The sequence below is a fragment of the Halichoeres trimaculatus genome, unplaced genomic scaffold, assembly GCF_033239565.1.
Source record: "Halichoeres trimaculatus isolate MK-OKI-2021-1 unplaced genomic scaffold, fHalTri1.1 fHalTri1_scaffold_17, whole genome shotgun sequence".
NCBI classification, from domain to species: domain Eukaryota; kingdom Metazoa; phylum Chordata; class Actinopteri; order Labriformes; family Labridae; genus Halichoeres; species Halichoeres trimaculatus.
This window is the reverse complement of record NW_027437195.1, coordinates 13,486,357-13,503,279: the sequence shown is the minus strand read 5'-3', so window position 1 is coordinate 13,503,279 and position 16,923 is coordinate 13,486,357. Positions and strand designations below refer to the sequence as shown.

The 16,923-nt window shown below is 41.0% G+C and overlaps 1 protein-coding gene across 1 annotated transcript in view; it reads right to left on the bottom strand.

Moving 5' to 3' along the window:
- The window catches only part of ltk (leukocyte receptor tyrosine kinase), a 66,094-nt gene that overhangs the window by 11,948 nt on the left and 37,223 nt on the right, over positions 1-16,923 (bottom strand). Inside the window, exons 7-19 of the mRNA XM_074692722.1 lie at positions 16,260-16,409; positions 14,570-14,670; positions 14,302-14,459; positions 14,052-14,146; positions 12,999-13,070; positions 11,102-11,276; positions 10,268-10,418; positions 9,986-10,111; positions 9,743-9,899; positions 5,539-5,724; positions 4,818-4,916; positions 2,359-2,520; positions 2,136-2,249 (exon numbers count right to left, since the gene is read on the bottom strand). Coding sequence (XP_074548823.1) covers positions 2,136-2,249; positions 2,359-2,520; positions 4,818-4,916; positions 5,539-5,724; positions 9,743-9,899; positions 9,986-10,111; positions 10,268-10,418; positions 11,102-11,276; positions 12,999-13,070; positions 14,052-14,146; positions 14,302-14,459; positions 14,570-14,670; positions 16,260-16,409 — 1,746 coding nt within the window. The remainder of the gene's footprint in view (positions 1-2,135; positions 2,250-2,358; positions 2,521-4,817; positions 4,917-5,538; positions 5,725-9,742; positions 9,900-9,985; positions 10,112-10,267; positions 10,419-11,101; positions 11,277-12,998; positions 13,071-14,051; positions 14,147-14,301; positions 14,460-14,569; positions 14,671-16,259; positions 16,410-16,923) is intronic.

The window sequence follows — 16,923 nt, the reverse complement described above, 5'->3', positions numbered from 1 at the left end:
TTGGTCTGACTAACCAGTCCTCTCCACATTAATCCATCCAATCAATCAATTTCCCGTTGCTTAAAACTGTAAGTTTTTCTCACCCTCACCTCCTGAAATCAGAGTTGTACCCATAATATCGTTTTTACTTCTGCATCAGCAGGAGCAAGCAACTCAACACATTTCCAAACCCTCATCATCCTGGTATTTTTTTTTATAAACAAATCAAAAGTTTTCCTCCTATGAGTTAACATATTCTCGTCACATCAACAAAACCATCTGGAACCAGTCACTCAAGATGAGGCCACAAAAATAATCTCAGCTGTGGTAAACAAAACAAACAAGAAGCTGATGATACTGAAGTGCTCAAATCTAAATAACCAAAAGTGAATCTTTTTATATGTCCCAAACGGAAAGTGAAGTGTATTCCAGGGTAATGGGAATGCTAATTACATATCTCTGTGATCTGCTGATTCACTTTCATTTCCTGTGCAAAGCAGAATTGTAAATTATCATTACACACTTTCAGGTTTCAGGTTTGGCAGGAAAACCAATAAGCTCTTCACTCCTGGAGGGAAACATTAGTTAATGCTAAATATTCTTTTTTGCTCCTCACTTTCCAAACACAAGGTTTATCATGTGTCATTCTTCTCTTAAATGCTAAAGAAGTTTTTTTAATGCCTGATTTCTTGTACGACAGTGTACAAGCGCAAAGAGCTGGAAAATGTGATTGCTACCTTTGATGGAGTCAGTGTGGTGCTGTTCTCTCCTGAAGCCCTTACAAAAAGCACAGGTTCACTTTAAGTTGACTGTGAGAAAGACACAGAGTAAGTTCTCAACTGTGGTGTTTCATTTTTAACTCTGCACTTCAGCGAGGTTATGGAGAGGACATGAAAAGGAGTGTGTCTGCCATATTTCAACACCTCCAGTGGTTCTTGATGGGGGATTAGCAGAGTCGACTGAACTGTCATGGTTCCCTTCCTAGTTTACTGCAGCAGACGGTTGTCAAAAGATGACAAGGTGCAAAAAGCAAATGTTAATGGCAAATAATCCCTCACGGTCCTATATCATTGTAAAGTGAATGTGTGTTATTTTATCGGTACTTCCTCGAATCATCTGTATTTAAGTTAATTTGTTTAAGTGAAGATTTAGCACATTAGTCAACATGACAAAGAACAACTTTCATAGCAGCTTTTTAGACCATCAAAACACAAATGAATCATTACTGTTCTAAGGTAATGGTTAAAATCAAACATGACATTGTGGTTATCATTTATATCAGACACTTCATTACTTCTGTCTGGTAAAATCAAAACTATAAAAGGTTAATTCCCTAATTACTCCTCTCCTAAGCAGTTTATTTGAGAGATTTATCACTGAAGCATTTTTTCACTTCATTCCAAAACAGAAACCGAGCCTCTCCTAAAATACCTCACACCACAGTATTTTACGTGCAGGGTGTTTTGGCCATGTCTTGGTACTCTTACATTAAGAGTCAATGCCCACCACACTTCTCAGACTCACTGGAAGGAAATCACAGTTCTCTTCTTTTCCACAACGTTCATATCTTCATGTCTCTACTGTAAAATGATCACTTTTCATTGCATTCACCCTATGAGTCATACCTCTTAACATGCACTGCTATAGAGTTTCACCCATCCAACTGATAAAAATATCCAGTTTAAATGTTAAACCTTTTGGTCCAACAGCCAAAAAAATGTACAAAGAAGCTTGGTTTGTCACTACTGTTTCATGCTTCTGAGAAACTAAACAGTCAGCAATAAATATAATAACGTGATATTTCACTGAAATCCCCCTTTCTATCTCACTTTTCATCTGGAGTAGTGGTTAAGACATGATTGTGTTTACAAACAGCCAGGAAAAGTAGAGCGTCAACTAATAAGTGCTTGTGGTTAAAGTGTCCGTGTGTGATTGCTTTCTTTCGTTTCAGCAATTTATATCCAAAGCCAAATCTCTCTGCAGCTCCTGTCATCACTTGGTGAAAACCAGAGTAGGACATTTTAACCAGAATGAATCAGAGGTGTTCTAGTTTCTGTTGTCAGTAACATCTGGAAGCGTCTGTACGTCCAGCTGTGCTCACAGCCGGTGGAAGGTGGAGGGCACAGACTGCACACAGAGCTGGAAGCATCTCTTACTGAGGATGATGCCGGCGCAGATTAACGCCACTCCACTGGTGATGGTGGAGACCACGACCGCCAGGATCAAAGACGACGACAACTGGGCCTGTGGGTCCAGGCCATGAGGAACTCCTGGAACAAAGGTGAGAAGACAGGCAAAGAAGAGACTTAACACTGGGCTTGGTCAGAAAGAATTTCATTATTTGATAGTTAAACAAGTGAATTTTGGGTGATTACATACCAACAGTGCGGATGCATGTGACATTGTCACTGGCCAGGACTTCATCCTCCTCACAGAGGCAGAGGATGAGGTGAGTGTCTTCCTCTCGTTTGCAGCTCTGCGTCAGACAGTGGCTGCAGTTCAGCTGTACTTTGATCTCACACTCGCCGTGACTCTCCATGGCTGGAGGGAACAAGGTGAACTTATTTTAACACATGGCTGCAAAGAAACACCAAAATCAAACTATTTCACAGAGCAGGAGATAACCAGGTTTGTCCAACACTCGACTGAAAAAGACCTGGAGTGTGTGCAGAAAAATAAAATATTATGAACGGTTATAAAATAAAAATTCAATAAAATAAAGTGTAACTGTCCCTATTAGCCTCCTACATTATCCAATTAACACTCTTACTCTGTTAAGTGATCATTAATCTGCTTCTTAAACAGCGTTTCTTTGTTTCTTCATGAAAAATTATGAAACAAGCTTGTGCTATGTGAGAAATACATGAAACCTCATGAGTTACTTAATGAAGAGATCATTTGACATGTTACAAATAAACAACAACATATTTTCTCAAAATTCAATTATAACTGTTTAATTGAATTTCTTTGTTTGTAACTTGCTGTTGGAGCGCTGCAGATGCAGTCATTGTGTCTGATTGCAGAGTCTGGCAGTGCGCACGGCCGCAGCAACAACAGCGTCTTTCACATGAGAGTGGAGGACTGTCTGTTGGCGCCGATGGCAACAGGCTACACAAGGCTGTAAATTAGTCCACGGCCTTCCTGTTCCCTCCCGCTCATGATGAGAATCAGATGGCCCGTATTTTCAAGAGCAAAAACACTTTGCATGTATACACGGCTGTGCCATAGGTTTGGGCTTCAGGGGTGAAACGGACGGTTTGACACAAACAGGTAGAAGGACAAACAAACAGGCTCACACACACACAGCTTTACTCTGAGGCATTGATCAGTTGTTCGGAGGACTGTGTGTGCTGAAAGCCAAGAGCCAAGGATTGACTCCTGACTTCCACAGAATGTGTGTCTCTGTTCTGAGATTGAGGATGTTTGACGTTAGCTGATGCAGCCACGTCTGTGCTGAATACTTGTTTTTGATTTTTTAAAACCACATTACATTAATCAGAAATGGCTGAAACCCCAGTGCTTCGAGAAGTGCTACAGAACGTGTGAAATTATCATAGTTCTTATTTTGAGTCAAAAGCATGTAGTTACTCAAAAGAGACAAACAGCAGAGAGCATAATATAGTCTTTCAGAGTGGCTTCTTCCTTTTATTCTGCATTGAGAGTTTCCCTTTCATCCCTGGTTAAATTTTCTTAAAGTCTTTTTTTATTCAGCCTCTGACTTTTTTCCTTGAACTGAAAACGCTGTACCATCTCCCTCTGCTAATCCTGTGACCTTACTGGCTGTTTCTTTTAACTGTTTTTATTACTCTAGTGTAGTATTTCAGCAGCATCTCAAAGCTCTTTTTGTTGAACTATTCTAATTGAGAAAGAGCTTGAAATTCTATTTAACTTTAATTTTGGGAAAAAGTGTTTTTCACTCTGTTTTTGTTTGGAATAATCATCCCTCCAGGTCCTTTTTAAAGATTTTCCAGAGTTTTTTAAGACTTTCTTTCTAAGGCTGCTGGTCAGTTTAGGAGGGGAAGCTCATTTTTTTCAAGCCTACATCATAAATTTGTTTATTTATTTATACGTAAATTCTACCCTCCGTGTCAGCTTGCTAGCAGCTGGAGCTGCTACATGAGACTACGACAGGCTGTAAGTGTGAGTGACAGGGGGAGAAGCTCCGCAGCTGTAGCTGTAGCTACTTATTGGTGAAAAGAGAGAGAATCTTTAAACACAACGCTCGTCGTTTTTTGGAAAAGTAAACTCGCTAAGGATCAGTAAAGCCTCTGGATCAGTCCAGAACAACTAACTGTACAACTCAGAAGATTCTCTGGTGGAGGGTTTTACCTCAAGATCGTTGACTGACTCATTTCACTGTCAATCAAAAAGGGATTCAGCCTCAGACAGATCATCCAATCATCATGCAGAAGCCCAGCGTCCAGGCCAGCCCACTGCCTCATAGACCCCCAGAGACACTGAGTGTCTGATGGGCGGGACAAAGCCCAGCATTTATCCAATGACAGTCCAGTTTCCACGGTGGAACAACCCACTCTACGCTTCCCCACTAAAGTCAGAAGACGCTCAGCATCCGACTGTGTTAAAGCGCTGAGACACTGCGGGGATAAATGAGAAGGAGGTCGAGCCACTCACCTGTGATGGGAGCTGATTCTGAACAAAAGATGAAGGAATTCTAGCGCATATTTTGTCAAAGAAATGTACACACAGCAGTACATATCACCACTTTTTTGGGAGGTAATCTAGGGGAAGCTGAGCTTCCCTTGCAGTCTTAGAGCAATCGCCACTGATTAGTATCTGTCTTTATCTAACAGTCATGTAATGAGCTGCGTCAGTCTCACCTGCCAAGGGCTGAAGAAAGATCTCTCCCATCGGATGAATAAAAGAGATCCCATTGTGGCCATCAGCTGTGAGTTCATCTGTCAGCACAGCGTCACCTCCTGTTGCACAACAAATATCATGATTATCCCCATCAGTCAACTTTAGAAATGATATGTTAAAACCATAAACAGGTGTTAACGGTTGTCTGATTGTCACCACATTTCAGTGTTCCAGTTTTTGCTCCACATAATAAACATCTTGTTTCAAAACTACTGTTTTTTTCCCCACAGCAACTTTTTTTTACTAATTTACTGATTAGATGAGAGTGCTTCAAAATCATCCTCCATCTGCTAGCACGCCGCTCTGTCACTCAAAGATAAAAGCATGGACATTAACAAAAAAAGAAAAAACAAAAAACAAAACAATCAAAAATCACCACATTGAATGGTTCCTTCACATCATAAACAAAGCTACAGTTATGCTTTGCTGTTAGGACGGCACATTTCTATAGTAAATCAACCACAGAGAGCTGCCAAACCAGTATAAATCATGTCTTTAAAATGAGACACAAACACATTAAATGTGGACAAGAAGACAGTTAGGTCACACAAATGATGACTTTTCCATCTCAGGGATTTTAGAGTCTGACAGGATAGAGAGACATGAAAGTGGTTTTGGATTTCTGGGGCAGAGTTAAAACTGGTAAAGCAGTGGATGGATTAGCTGGCAGGATATTCATACCTCTGTAACCTCCTCCACCACCTCCAGCTGTGCAGGCCCCCCCACCACCTCCGAAGCCTCCATAGGTGGACCATTCAAGCTTGGACGTGGCGAGGGGACATGAGGAGCCTCCCTCAGCACCCTCAACCAGAGATTTCCCTGCCCTCAGGTAAGGACTTGGACTGTCTTTCCAGCCTCCACCCCCACCTTAAGGGCAGAAAAGACGGAATAAAAAAGGTTAAAAACTATTACACTGTAAACATCGTACGGACATTTTACCCTTAGAGAAAACTTTTGCAAATTCCCACGGAAACAGGGATGGATTCCCTGATCAAGGTGAGCACATTTATCCTCAGGACATCTTTTTATCCTGAGTAGAGATGCTGCTGTTTTTCTGAACTCCAGTTCACCTTTTGTTCCTGCTCAGAGACAAAGAGATGATAAGGCCAAGTGGATACTGGGAATACAAAAGATTCTGCACAAGAAACTGAGTGCAAACCTGTTGAGAGTGCTATGTACTGGCTAGACAATTGTATTTGTTCTGAATATCACTCTGGTTGATCTACTCAATATCAGGCTAGAGTTTGCGAGCACTGCACTGCAAAAAAATGAAATCTTATCAAGTATTTTTGTCTTATTTTCAGTAAAAATGTCTTTTTAGACTTGGTATGAGCCACATTCAGCTGGCCAGTCCAGAAAAATGTCTTATTTCAAGTTATTTAAAGACAATAACAAGGTCTAAACTGCCTGTAACAAATAAACAACTCTGTAATGGGGTAAGAGAAATGTGTTTGTATTAAGACATTAATCATTATTATTTTTGACAAGCACAAACTAAAAACAAGAGAAAAACACTTGATAAGATTTCAGTTTTTTGCTGTGTACACAATTGCCCTTTGCTACATGGGCTCCTGCCCAGCTGATGGAGAGGCATGACTTCCTATTACCCTTGTGATATAATTTCTGAAAATTTGGGATAGTCTTGTGATTCTCAAAGGACACGACACAGATGCTCTCAAACATCATCTCATGGTTGAAAACTGATCTTTAAGATAGAAGTCTCTCCAACAGTTTAGTTTAGAAATGTGGCAGAGAAATCAGGCGACTTTTTAGAGCATCTGTGTCTCACCTGTGGAGGTAACGTCTGAAAATGCCAGGTTGCAGTTGTTCATCTCTTTCTGAAGGCTGTTTATCCCACAGAGCCCTTCGTTTAAGCTGCAGAAACATACAGCAGGACTAGTTGTACAAACAGAAAATGAGGCTCAACGGGGTGTCTTAGGACCTACCAAGAAGTCTCATAAAGATGAGATATTTCTAAGGAAATAGCTTTACAGAGTTGAGACAGCACTGGGATTGAGGGGAAGACCTCGGGGCAGATATTCAAGTGAACCAGGCAGAGATTCCTGCCAAAACAAGACAGACACTTATCTGTTCAGCATTTTATGTTTCTAAGCACTCACAGACATCTGTGGGAAGACTCAAGGAATCACCCTCTGTATTTTCATCAACAAGATTAGTTTTGGATTTTGTTTCGCTTTGTTTACCTGTTTTACTAAAAAGTATACACAACCAAAACCACAGTGAACGTGTGTGGCACTAATACGCCTTTGTTTTCATGTATTGGAACTTCACCTTTGTTTTGTGTAACAGAAAAAAATTGTTATACACAGCCGGCACGTATGGTCTGTATCTGCCTGCACCTTCATTTTCTTGTTAGGGATATTTCATAGCATAGGTCATTGTGTGGAGGGGTGTACACTGCATAAAATTGAAATCTTATCAAGTGTTTTTCTTTTGTTTTTAGTAAAAAATGTCTTATTAGACTTGATATGAGCCCCTTTCACCTGACCAATCCAGGAAAATGTCTCAATTCAAGTTCTCTAGAGATAAAAATGAGGTCTAAGCTGCCTGTATCAAGAAAAAAATCAACCAGAGGGGTAAGAGAAATGTGCTTGTCAAGATTAGTGTAATGTCTCAATACAAGTACATTTCTCTTGCCTTATTGTTACAGGCAGTTTAGACTTCATTTTGGTCTTTAATAACTTCAAATAATATATTTTTCTGGGGTAGTCAGGGGAATGTGGCTCATATTAAATATAGAAGACATTTTTAATGAAAATAAAACAAAAACACTTGATAAGATTTCAGTTTTTTTTTTCAGTGTAGCTCCCTGCCAGCATTCCTCAGGTCAGACAGAGTATCATTACTGAGACTGTACAGACGTAAAGGAAGATACAAAAGGGTCACTAAATACATTTGTATATGCTGAAATATGAATGAGAAGGGATAATGTTGCTGCGGCCCTGTCAGAAGACACATACCCCTTTTCCACCAAGCTGGTTCCAGGGCTGATGCTAGTGCTGGTGCTAGAGCCGGTTCACAGTTGGTTCAAGTGAGAACCAGTTAAGAACCATTTGCTTTTCCACTAACAGGTGCCGGCTTATTAACTTATCTTCTTCTTCTTCTGTTGTTTTGCTTACCCCAAACTCGTCTTTTAAAAATGGTGCTTTTCTGTGTTTTTACTCTGCTTTGGTTGGTCAACAATCCCGCCCCCACCCCCTGACATAAGCATGTAGCCCCTGACGTAACATGGTTCTTTCTGCTGGCCCAGCGAAGAGTCGGTGCTTGCCAAGCACCAGTTTTGAGAGCCAGCAACCGGTGCTTAGTCTGTGGAAAACCAAAGAACTGGTGTTAAGTCTGGCTCCAGCTCCAAACCAGCCCTGAAACCAGCTTGGTGGAAAAGGGGTAAAAGAAGACTCACACACACACACACACACACACACACACACACACACACACATCAGGCAGAAAGTGACTGGCTCCTTTCTGCACATTTCTGTGGTACCAATATTTTTTAGTTCTCTAAAACATAATCATGCTGTGAAACAATCGGAAAATGTGTCAATGTTTTAATTTCTGTCACTTGCTCTCCACACTTTGTCTCTTTCTGTGGCAGCTTAAAATGAAAAATCAGTGTTTTAGTTTTTGTAATTTATGGTTCACCACAGAAAAACCGCTGTAGTTTATATCTGTTTTAAGCTGATAACTAAAAACTTCAGTTTATAGAAAATATGGCAATGTCAGATCAGTAGAGGACAGATTTAAAATGTCTGGCAGTTGTTCGGGAGCGCTAAAAACAGTCGTTTATCAATTCAAGTCTCATGTGATGGCAGAATGATCAGTTTCAGAAATGCCAGACACAGTTCAACAGTCTTCCCAAAGACACATAAACACAAACATGCATGCACCTCTGTACTCACTACTCACAGCTGCATTTTTCTCCTGACACTCAGATCTTTATCTCAGCATTTCCACAGTTTTAATATGATGGGCTGATAAACGATCCGTGTTGGTCTCAGGGGAATCACTGAGAACATTCCAGCAGGCTTTTCACAAAGCAAAGACTTACTGCAGAGCCATATATGTCTTCTTTAACGGTTCAGAACTGTCAGAAAAACTCAAATGACAATCCAGAGAGATCCCATTATCCACAGGTCAAATCCACCCTGCTCATTGAGAGCAGGAACACGGCATCCCATGCCACTTCAAGTTTTCATACACAGAACAAACAAATCACATAGTGTGCTTCAGCAGGCACTGCGTTACCTTTCAGATAAATGAAAACGTGCTCTTGATAGCATGAAAGCTTACTTTTAATTGGAGGTCAATGCACTTCAGCAACTGAGTAGAAAAATACAAGCTTGTTGTCGATCCTCAGTCAGGAGCCGAGCCTAAGTGTCATTCAGAATCATAACAATTATACAAAATAGAGACTTAGGGCTCTGATTTCGTAGACCAGGCGCAAGTGCAGGCGCACCTGCCACCTGCTTTACTGTCATGCTGTGCATTCCTGTTTAGTTTTACCACTCTTTTGTTATTGCACATGTTTTTTTTCTTTCGTCAGGTACAGTAGAGGTAAAAACACAGACGTATTAGCTGCACTTGTAAACCTGATACTGACTTTTGCTCATCATGAATTACATATATGAAAAAAGATTTTTCAAATTTTCCTCCCTGAAAAAGTTGGTCTGTTGTAATCAACATTGTTCCTCTCCTTCAAATTTTTTATTAAAACAACTTTGTGATCTAAGAAATGAGATGAGGACCTTGATTGATCAGATTAATGGAAACTCTTTATGTGAAATCTGTTCAGCCTCCTTGCATACGTGTGAAGGGGGTAAAGTCAAACACACTGTTTTTTTCAGTAAACAGTAAAAAAATTCACCTGCAGCGCCAGTTTGACCATTGGTACTGGAAGCAGTGGTGCTGTTTTCAAACTGCTCCAGAGGAATGGAGTCCAGACTGGAATCAGGGTCCTCCATGTAGGCATTTCCTCCTCCACCAGCCGCAATCAGCAAGGGAACTAGCTCCCCTCCCTCCATCTAAACAGGAAAAAAAACACACGTTATCAAACGAACCAACCTAAATAACAGCTCATACTAAAGCACTTCAAAGTATTTTCCATCACCTTAAAGATATATGTGGCCCCACCCCCTCCACCTCCTCCCCCAGCCCACTCTGCACCAGCCTCTCCCCTCAGGTCTTCAATCACAGACGACTCTCCAAGGCAGATTTTCTGAGTGAGGGGATTTCTCTGTAACGAGGGAGGGAAAAGGAAATGAACTGCAGAAGTATGAATCACAAAAGTATGATGCCACCAGGCAAGATTTCTTTCATATAAGCCAAAACACATCCCAGGGTGGGAGTCACCCACAAATCCTCCGTTTGTCCCTGTGCTCACCCCACTCACCCCTGGGCATGCGTCTTCTCCCTGGTGGCCCACTAAGATATAAAGCACATCTCCTTTCTCCAGAGGGAATATGGCAGATATAAAGACTCCATGGTTGCGCTTGTTGTGGTTTTTGGCTCCTTTGCCTCCTGCAGCCCCGTAGGCAGAGATCCTGAGGGGAAATCATTGCGCCACGGGGGAGTTAAATACTGTGACTGATAGAAATTACTACCAGGCACAGGCTTCACATATCGAGCAGTATAAATAGACTGCAAAACACAAGATCTAACAGCCTGATATGTCTGTCAAATAAGTGTGCATGACCACCTGCGGCTCACTATGGATTTCCCTTTAGAGACAAACATTCAGTGATGGTGTTGGCTAGAGCTGCAGCTGTGTGTAATTTAGCTCAAGTCCCTGTAAACCTATTGCTCCTTTCATGTGGCCTTTTTTTATGTCAACATCGGTGTGATAATGAGGTCCCATGACTGGCTGTGGAAAGACAATTAAATTGCTGGAAGTCTTGATCTGGCACGACAACAATCAGTTACACTCAGCATGGCCGAGAATAATTTAGTCCGAGAGCATGCACTCATCCCTCTTCATTTTCACACAGCACAGGTAGCCGTAAACTCGAAATTATGAATACATGTGGAGGGATATTATCTTTTCAATAAGCTTCAGGAAATAGAGTGAAAATTATTCAGACACCACACATCACAAAGTAAAGTTAAGAGTACATCTCCCTCATTACTGTGGAACAGATACACTTCCACTTGTTTAGTCCTCATCAGAAGTGACTATTATATCACCAGAAATTTAAAAATACTGAACTAATACCCCTTTATCACTTACAAATATCTGTTAGTAGCAGGTACTCTCCATATCTGAACGCCTTTCAATGAGCCATCCTTCCCCACAGTAACACTGACGTTCTTGTTTCTGTAGGTGCTGTCACACTGGGCCTGAGTCGGACCACGGGGACCACTGGCACCGCATGAGTTAAACCACCACGTCATCAAAGAAACCTCTGGAAAATGGAAGAGAAGAGGAAAGGAAACCATTCACAAGTTCGCCTGAAGATAATGATGTCAGATATGTCAAATGGAAAACTAAAGACTAGAAATTTAAGGGCATGGGACCAAGAGATGGAGCCATTAACACAAAGGGCTCTTATTTCGTAGACCAGGCGCAGGCGCACCTGCCCTGCGCCGGCCTTCGCCGCGCAGACAGGGTGTGACCAGCGCACTTTGCAAGTTTCCTGCAGTGCCAAGAGAGGCACACTGAAGGCGCAGAGGAGCCCGTCCACGCCTCCCTTCGCGCAAATGGCAAAGAGGGAGGAGAAAAGCCGTGAGTGGGTTTAACACAGCCGAGCGCTGTTTTCACCAAACAAACAAGTGCCTCTCCTCGCCTTTAAATGCCCTGCTGCTGAGGCGCAGCGTCTGATTGGTCTGACTGATCTTCAGCACCGCGGAAAGTGTGCTGGAAAGAGCCGGTAGCAGAGACGGTTAAGAGCCGCTGTCTCTGCAGCCCGAGAATAGACAGCGGGGCGCATCGGAGGACACGAAGCGCTTCACCGAGTGGGCCAGCTCCCAGGACAGATGTAATCTGTTCCTTTGTCATTAATAGGAGTACAAAATTAAGAGACAGTTACACAGCTGGCTTATCCATTCAGAATACTTTTGATCCACCTGCACTCCTGGTTTGTCATCGCCAAGCAGAGCCTTTGGTGATACACTGTATACTCTCCCGGTGTCTCCACCTCATCCTCCTCACAATAATGTACTCCATCTTTTTAGATCACATTAAAAATAAAGACTAAAACAGAGAAATATGGGAAATCACGGGTAAATCCTGAGTGACACACATTTATTTTGTTTCTTTTTACTTCGTCTTTTCTCTCCCTCTTTTCTTTGAATTAAATGAAATGAGAGAAGCCAGATATATACTCAGTATCAGATGTTAAGGCTGTTTATTGTTTGATTGTAAGATGTGCATCAAACTTCCAGCTGCCATCAGGTTAACTTTCCATTATGACAAACGGCTTTAATCTGACATCAGATGTGACGGGACAGTTAATATAGATATAAATGCTGGTTCAGACGGTTACATTAAATAGTGATTGCTGTGATTGTTTATAGCATTAAAATGTGCCTGACACTCTGGAAACCTGCCTCTGAGGCTTTGTTGACGTGTGTGCACATGTTCGCCTGTCAACAAATTACAGCTGCAGAGGGTGCGCTCCTCTTTGCGCCTAGAATAGACCAGGTTGGAGCTGGCGAGCTTTCAGCGCATTTTCTGCACTGTTTTTGGCACGAAATTGTCCCTGCGCCAACATGAATCTGCCGACACCTCCCCCTGGTGCGCCGTCAACTCCCCCTGGTGCGCAGTGACATCCACCTCTGCGCAGACGGTCTACCAAATTGTCAAATTGGCAGCGCACAGCGGTGCGCCGCACGAAATTAACACTGCGCAGGGTGCGCCAGGCTTGCACCCCCTGCGCTGCGCCACGAAATTAGAGCCCAAAATCACAAAACATCTTGAGTCTTCAGCTGCTTGATGTGGGATAAATGAAATGTTATACGAGCTGTCATGGTGTGGTTGACAAATATCAAAAGTATTGAGAGCAACTTCTTGGAGCAGACACCACCACCGGTTATGAAACTCTCCATGCAGAGTGGATTAAAAAGAGACAAGAAACATTCTTCACATTCACAAAGTATCCAAGAAGACGGCTGAAACTGCAAACTACCTGAGGCTGAAGGCTCAGGAAGGGGGCTCAAGAAATCCTCCAAGTCTGCCATGGTCAGCAGAGAGTTGAGATCTGAGGAGAGGCAGGATGCCAGGACAGAAAGCAGTGGGAGGGAAGGAGAAAATTGAGTTTTAGCATCACTCTGAAGCTTAAATTTGAGTTGGAGACAGAAAAAAAAGATGCAGCTTTATGGTTCTTCACCATCACACTTCCTCAGACTAATTACTGGGCAGGAAAATATCTTGAGTATCTATATTTGTAGGTGATTTTCAACTGTTTGCCCATGAACAAGTTCATTAGTCTATTTTATGATTTTGCTCTGTTTCTGTAAGTATTTTAGTCAGCAAGTTACACTCAGTAGAGAGACAGAAATACTCCTTGCAAGGGTCTTCCCTGAATCATATGAATAATTTGTGACTTTAAGACCTGTTTCAAGATATGAGACTCTCCAGCACAGAGCTTTCATAGATAGTCTCCTCTAAAAATGGTTCAAACACAGAACCAAAGCCAAACATTGAAACAGACATGTTGGGATTTGTACAGCACAGCATATTCAGTATTACATTAGATGATGCTGGTGCATCAAATACACAACTCAACACAAGTAGCAGTAACAGTTTAGTCTCCTCTTTCCTCAGCTCTCTGTTTCTCATCAATAACAGTTTGATTTCTTAAAGTAAAAGATCATCTTTGGAGCTGCTAAAACAGATTCCTTGTTTTTGAGGCATCATTAACTGTCAAGTTAAAAAAAAAAACATAAAGTGTGTTTGACATTTGCTTTTTAGTGGTCTCAGTGGCCACAAGTGCCCTGCAGGAGTGTTCTTGTGAAAGTTATGTTTATACTTAGAGGGCCCCACCAAAACAAATTGTGTGTATCTTTGAGGTTGCCACAAGCTGAATGGGTTTCTTTTTCTTTTTTTTTTCAAACAAAGCTAACTTATGAATATTGAAAACATGTTAACTATTTACATGCATGTCTAATGATTTTCAGTTTTCTTGTGCCTGAAACATTTGGCATGTTTTAATATATAAAGTATGTAAGTAAAAGTGTACCTCTGTTGAAGCAAGCAGCTCCAATCGCAATGTCATCAAGAGCAACATCAGCATTAGAGCCTTCCCCCCACACAGCTGTCACCTTCACATGAAACCTGAAGCAGGTAAAAAATCACAGATGTTTTTAGAGACTTCAAATTTATGTCTTTAATAAAGCATCAAGAATTCAATTCCAACATGAGTGCTGAATGTTCACTGTGAAGAAGTCATATTTTCTAAATTACTGCAATTTCTGTGTTCATTCATGTACCCATTATGGAGGCCAGTCAGCTGCAGTGCAACATCTTCCCAGTCGTCAGTCCATTGTCCATTTCTCTCCCAGATCAGCACTGCACTGGTCCCATTCTCTTCTATGGCCACCAGCAGCGAACCATTGAAGTTTCCATACAGGTACAGAGAGAAACTCATCTGCACAAAGAACCAGACGGTTTTCACAATATGTATGCCAGTCAATAGGAGAGTGGAAATAATGTAAGAACAAAACATAAAAAACTTGTATTTCTGCCTAAATGACTGACCTGACAGGCAACTGAAGACACTGGAGCAGGGAAGGAAGAGCTCTGAGTGGACGCCTCTCGAAGGACATTATTTTCTCTGACCTGAAGAAGCAGAAAGTGCCCTGAGGGCACACAATGATGGTTACACACCTATAAATATATAAATATGTGTATAGTAATAATAATAATGAATTTTATTTATAACGCACTTTACATTTGGAGGCAAATCTCAAAGTGCACAAGAAGGAAAGATAAAAACAATAAAAACATCAATAAAGACAATGAAAAAACAATAAAACATAAAAAACCTATTAAAAACAGTCAGCAATAATTGTAAACAACAGAAATTAATCAGGAAAGGCAATACGGAATAAAAAGGTTTTTAGTCCTTTTTTAAAAGAGTCCACCGTCTGTGGATATGTATATATATATATATATATATATATATATATATATATATATATATATATATATATATATATATATATATATATATATATATATATATATATATATATATATATATATATACACATACATACACATTTTTTTTTTTATTTGTTTTGTGCCCCCAGACTGAAAAATTAACATGAATGAGTGCGTCCACTATGTGTAAAGTATTTTTTTTGTTATTCACTCTTCTGTTTTTAGAGAGTGTCATTTGAAAATTATACCGTCTCAACAGGTAACTTGCATGTTTTTCTCTGCCCTCTGTGTTGCATTTTACTGCTCTTTCTCTTTCTTTCCATCAAACCTTCAGATCTATACTTTTTCCTGTGTGTAGAGAGCAATATATAACACCTGGAAAGCAGAGACTTCATTGGCTGAGTAATATCAATACATGATATGGCAAATATATGTGTCCAGTCAAAATCCACTTAGTAGTATTTGTCAGTATATGATGGACCCAGACCACACTCTGCCAGTTTTAGTGACCTCGACTTTAAATCATAGACTGTAGAAAACATGGACGTAGTCTCATTGACGTCACTCTGAAACAGAAAATGAAGCACATTGGCTATAGCGGCCATATTGGTAGTGGCAAGGGCTTTGCCTACAGCCATAGGGCGCTGGCCGTCATGTGACCCTCAGCTGTGCCTCTTATTGGGGGAGCTCGTGATCTTAATATCCTCTGAACCGCCGAGTTAGAAAAAAATTCACCCCCCGTACAGATAGTAAAACTAGCGACTTGGCCAGGAGACGTTTTTTGAACCAGGCTGTAAATAGGTTAATTTCTGCTTTGAAAACAGCTTTTTTTGGCTTGGTGTGTATGTGACTTAGAGTACTCCCAGAGTCAGCCTCAAGCGAACAATCGAGAAACAGTAGATTTTAGCACTTCCGTATTGTCTCATATTCTTAGACTGGAGGTTGCTGCTTGCTTTAAATCTATTACTGGACACGGGCTGGTTAAGATACATAGACCTTTGAAACAAAAACATGCTGCAGAGCATGAAAAATGTTTGTCAAAGTGAGCGAAATAAAAAATGTTGTGCTAAATGATGCACATGAACTGAGCACATGTGGTCATAATGTACTGTAGCATAGCAACTCTATCATTACCTCAGACTAGAGTGAAGTAAAAATAGAAAGCTTGTTTGACTGAAGTAACAGGTTCAGTCACCAAGTATGTGGATGTTGGTTGATAAAGGAAAATATGAAAATGTTGTTCTAACCTCTGCATTTAACACACACACACACATGCAGAACCAACCTGGTGTATGCTTCAGAGTGACACCCTGCATGTCACCATCCTTAAGAAACTCATCCCCAGCAACCCGCCTCCAGGCCGTCAGGTTGTTGGACACAGACCAGCCGCATGCATCCATTTCAAAAGAACAATGTGAGCCTAACAGAAGAGCTCCTGAGGAAGATGGAGATAACAACTCAATCTTTTGTTGATCACATTAGTGAAAGAAATGTCAGCAAAACTATTTTCAATTTACATATAGAAACACAACAGTGGGAACTGCAACGTGTGGAGTGTGATACCTCTGATTATTGTAGAGAAAAGTCACATACTTCTTTTTAGATTTTAGATGCCGTGTTTGTTTTTTTTCCTGCTAGCTATTGTAAAACTACCTTGTACAATTGCATATCTCACTCAACAGAAATACTTGAAAGCATCAGTTGTCTTGTCATCAGCGCCCTTTCATTCAAAGGTAGGTACAAAACAAGTTTTTTTTTTCTTCATCACAGATTGTTTACTTTAGTGAGAGATGATTCTTTGGCAGACCTGGGACAGATCTTTCCCTTCCTGTACAAGTCACAGAGAACAAAAAATGCATCCACATTTTTATAACAACGCATACATCGATAAAATGTCAGGATAAGTGCTGTTTGAGGATGCCATGAGCCTTCACACAGGATTGACTTTG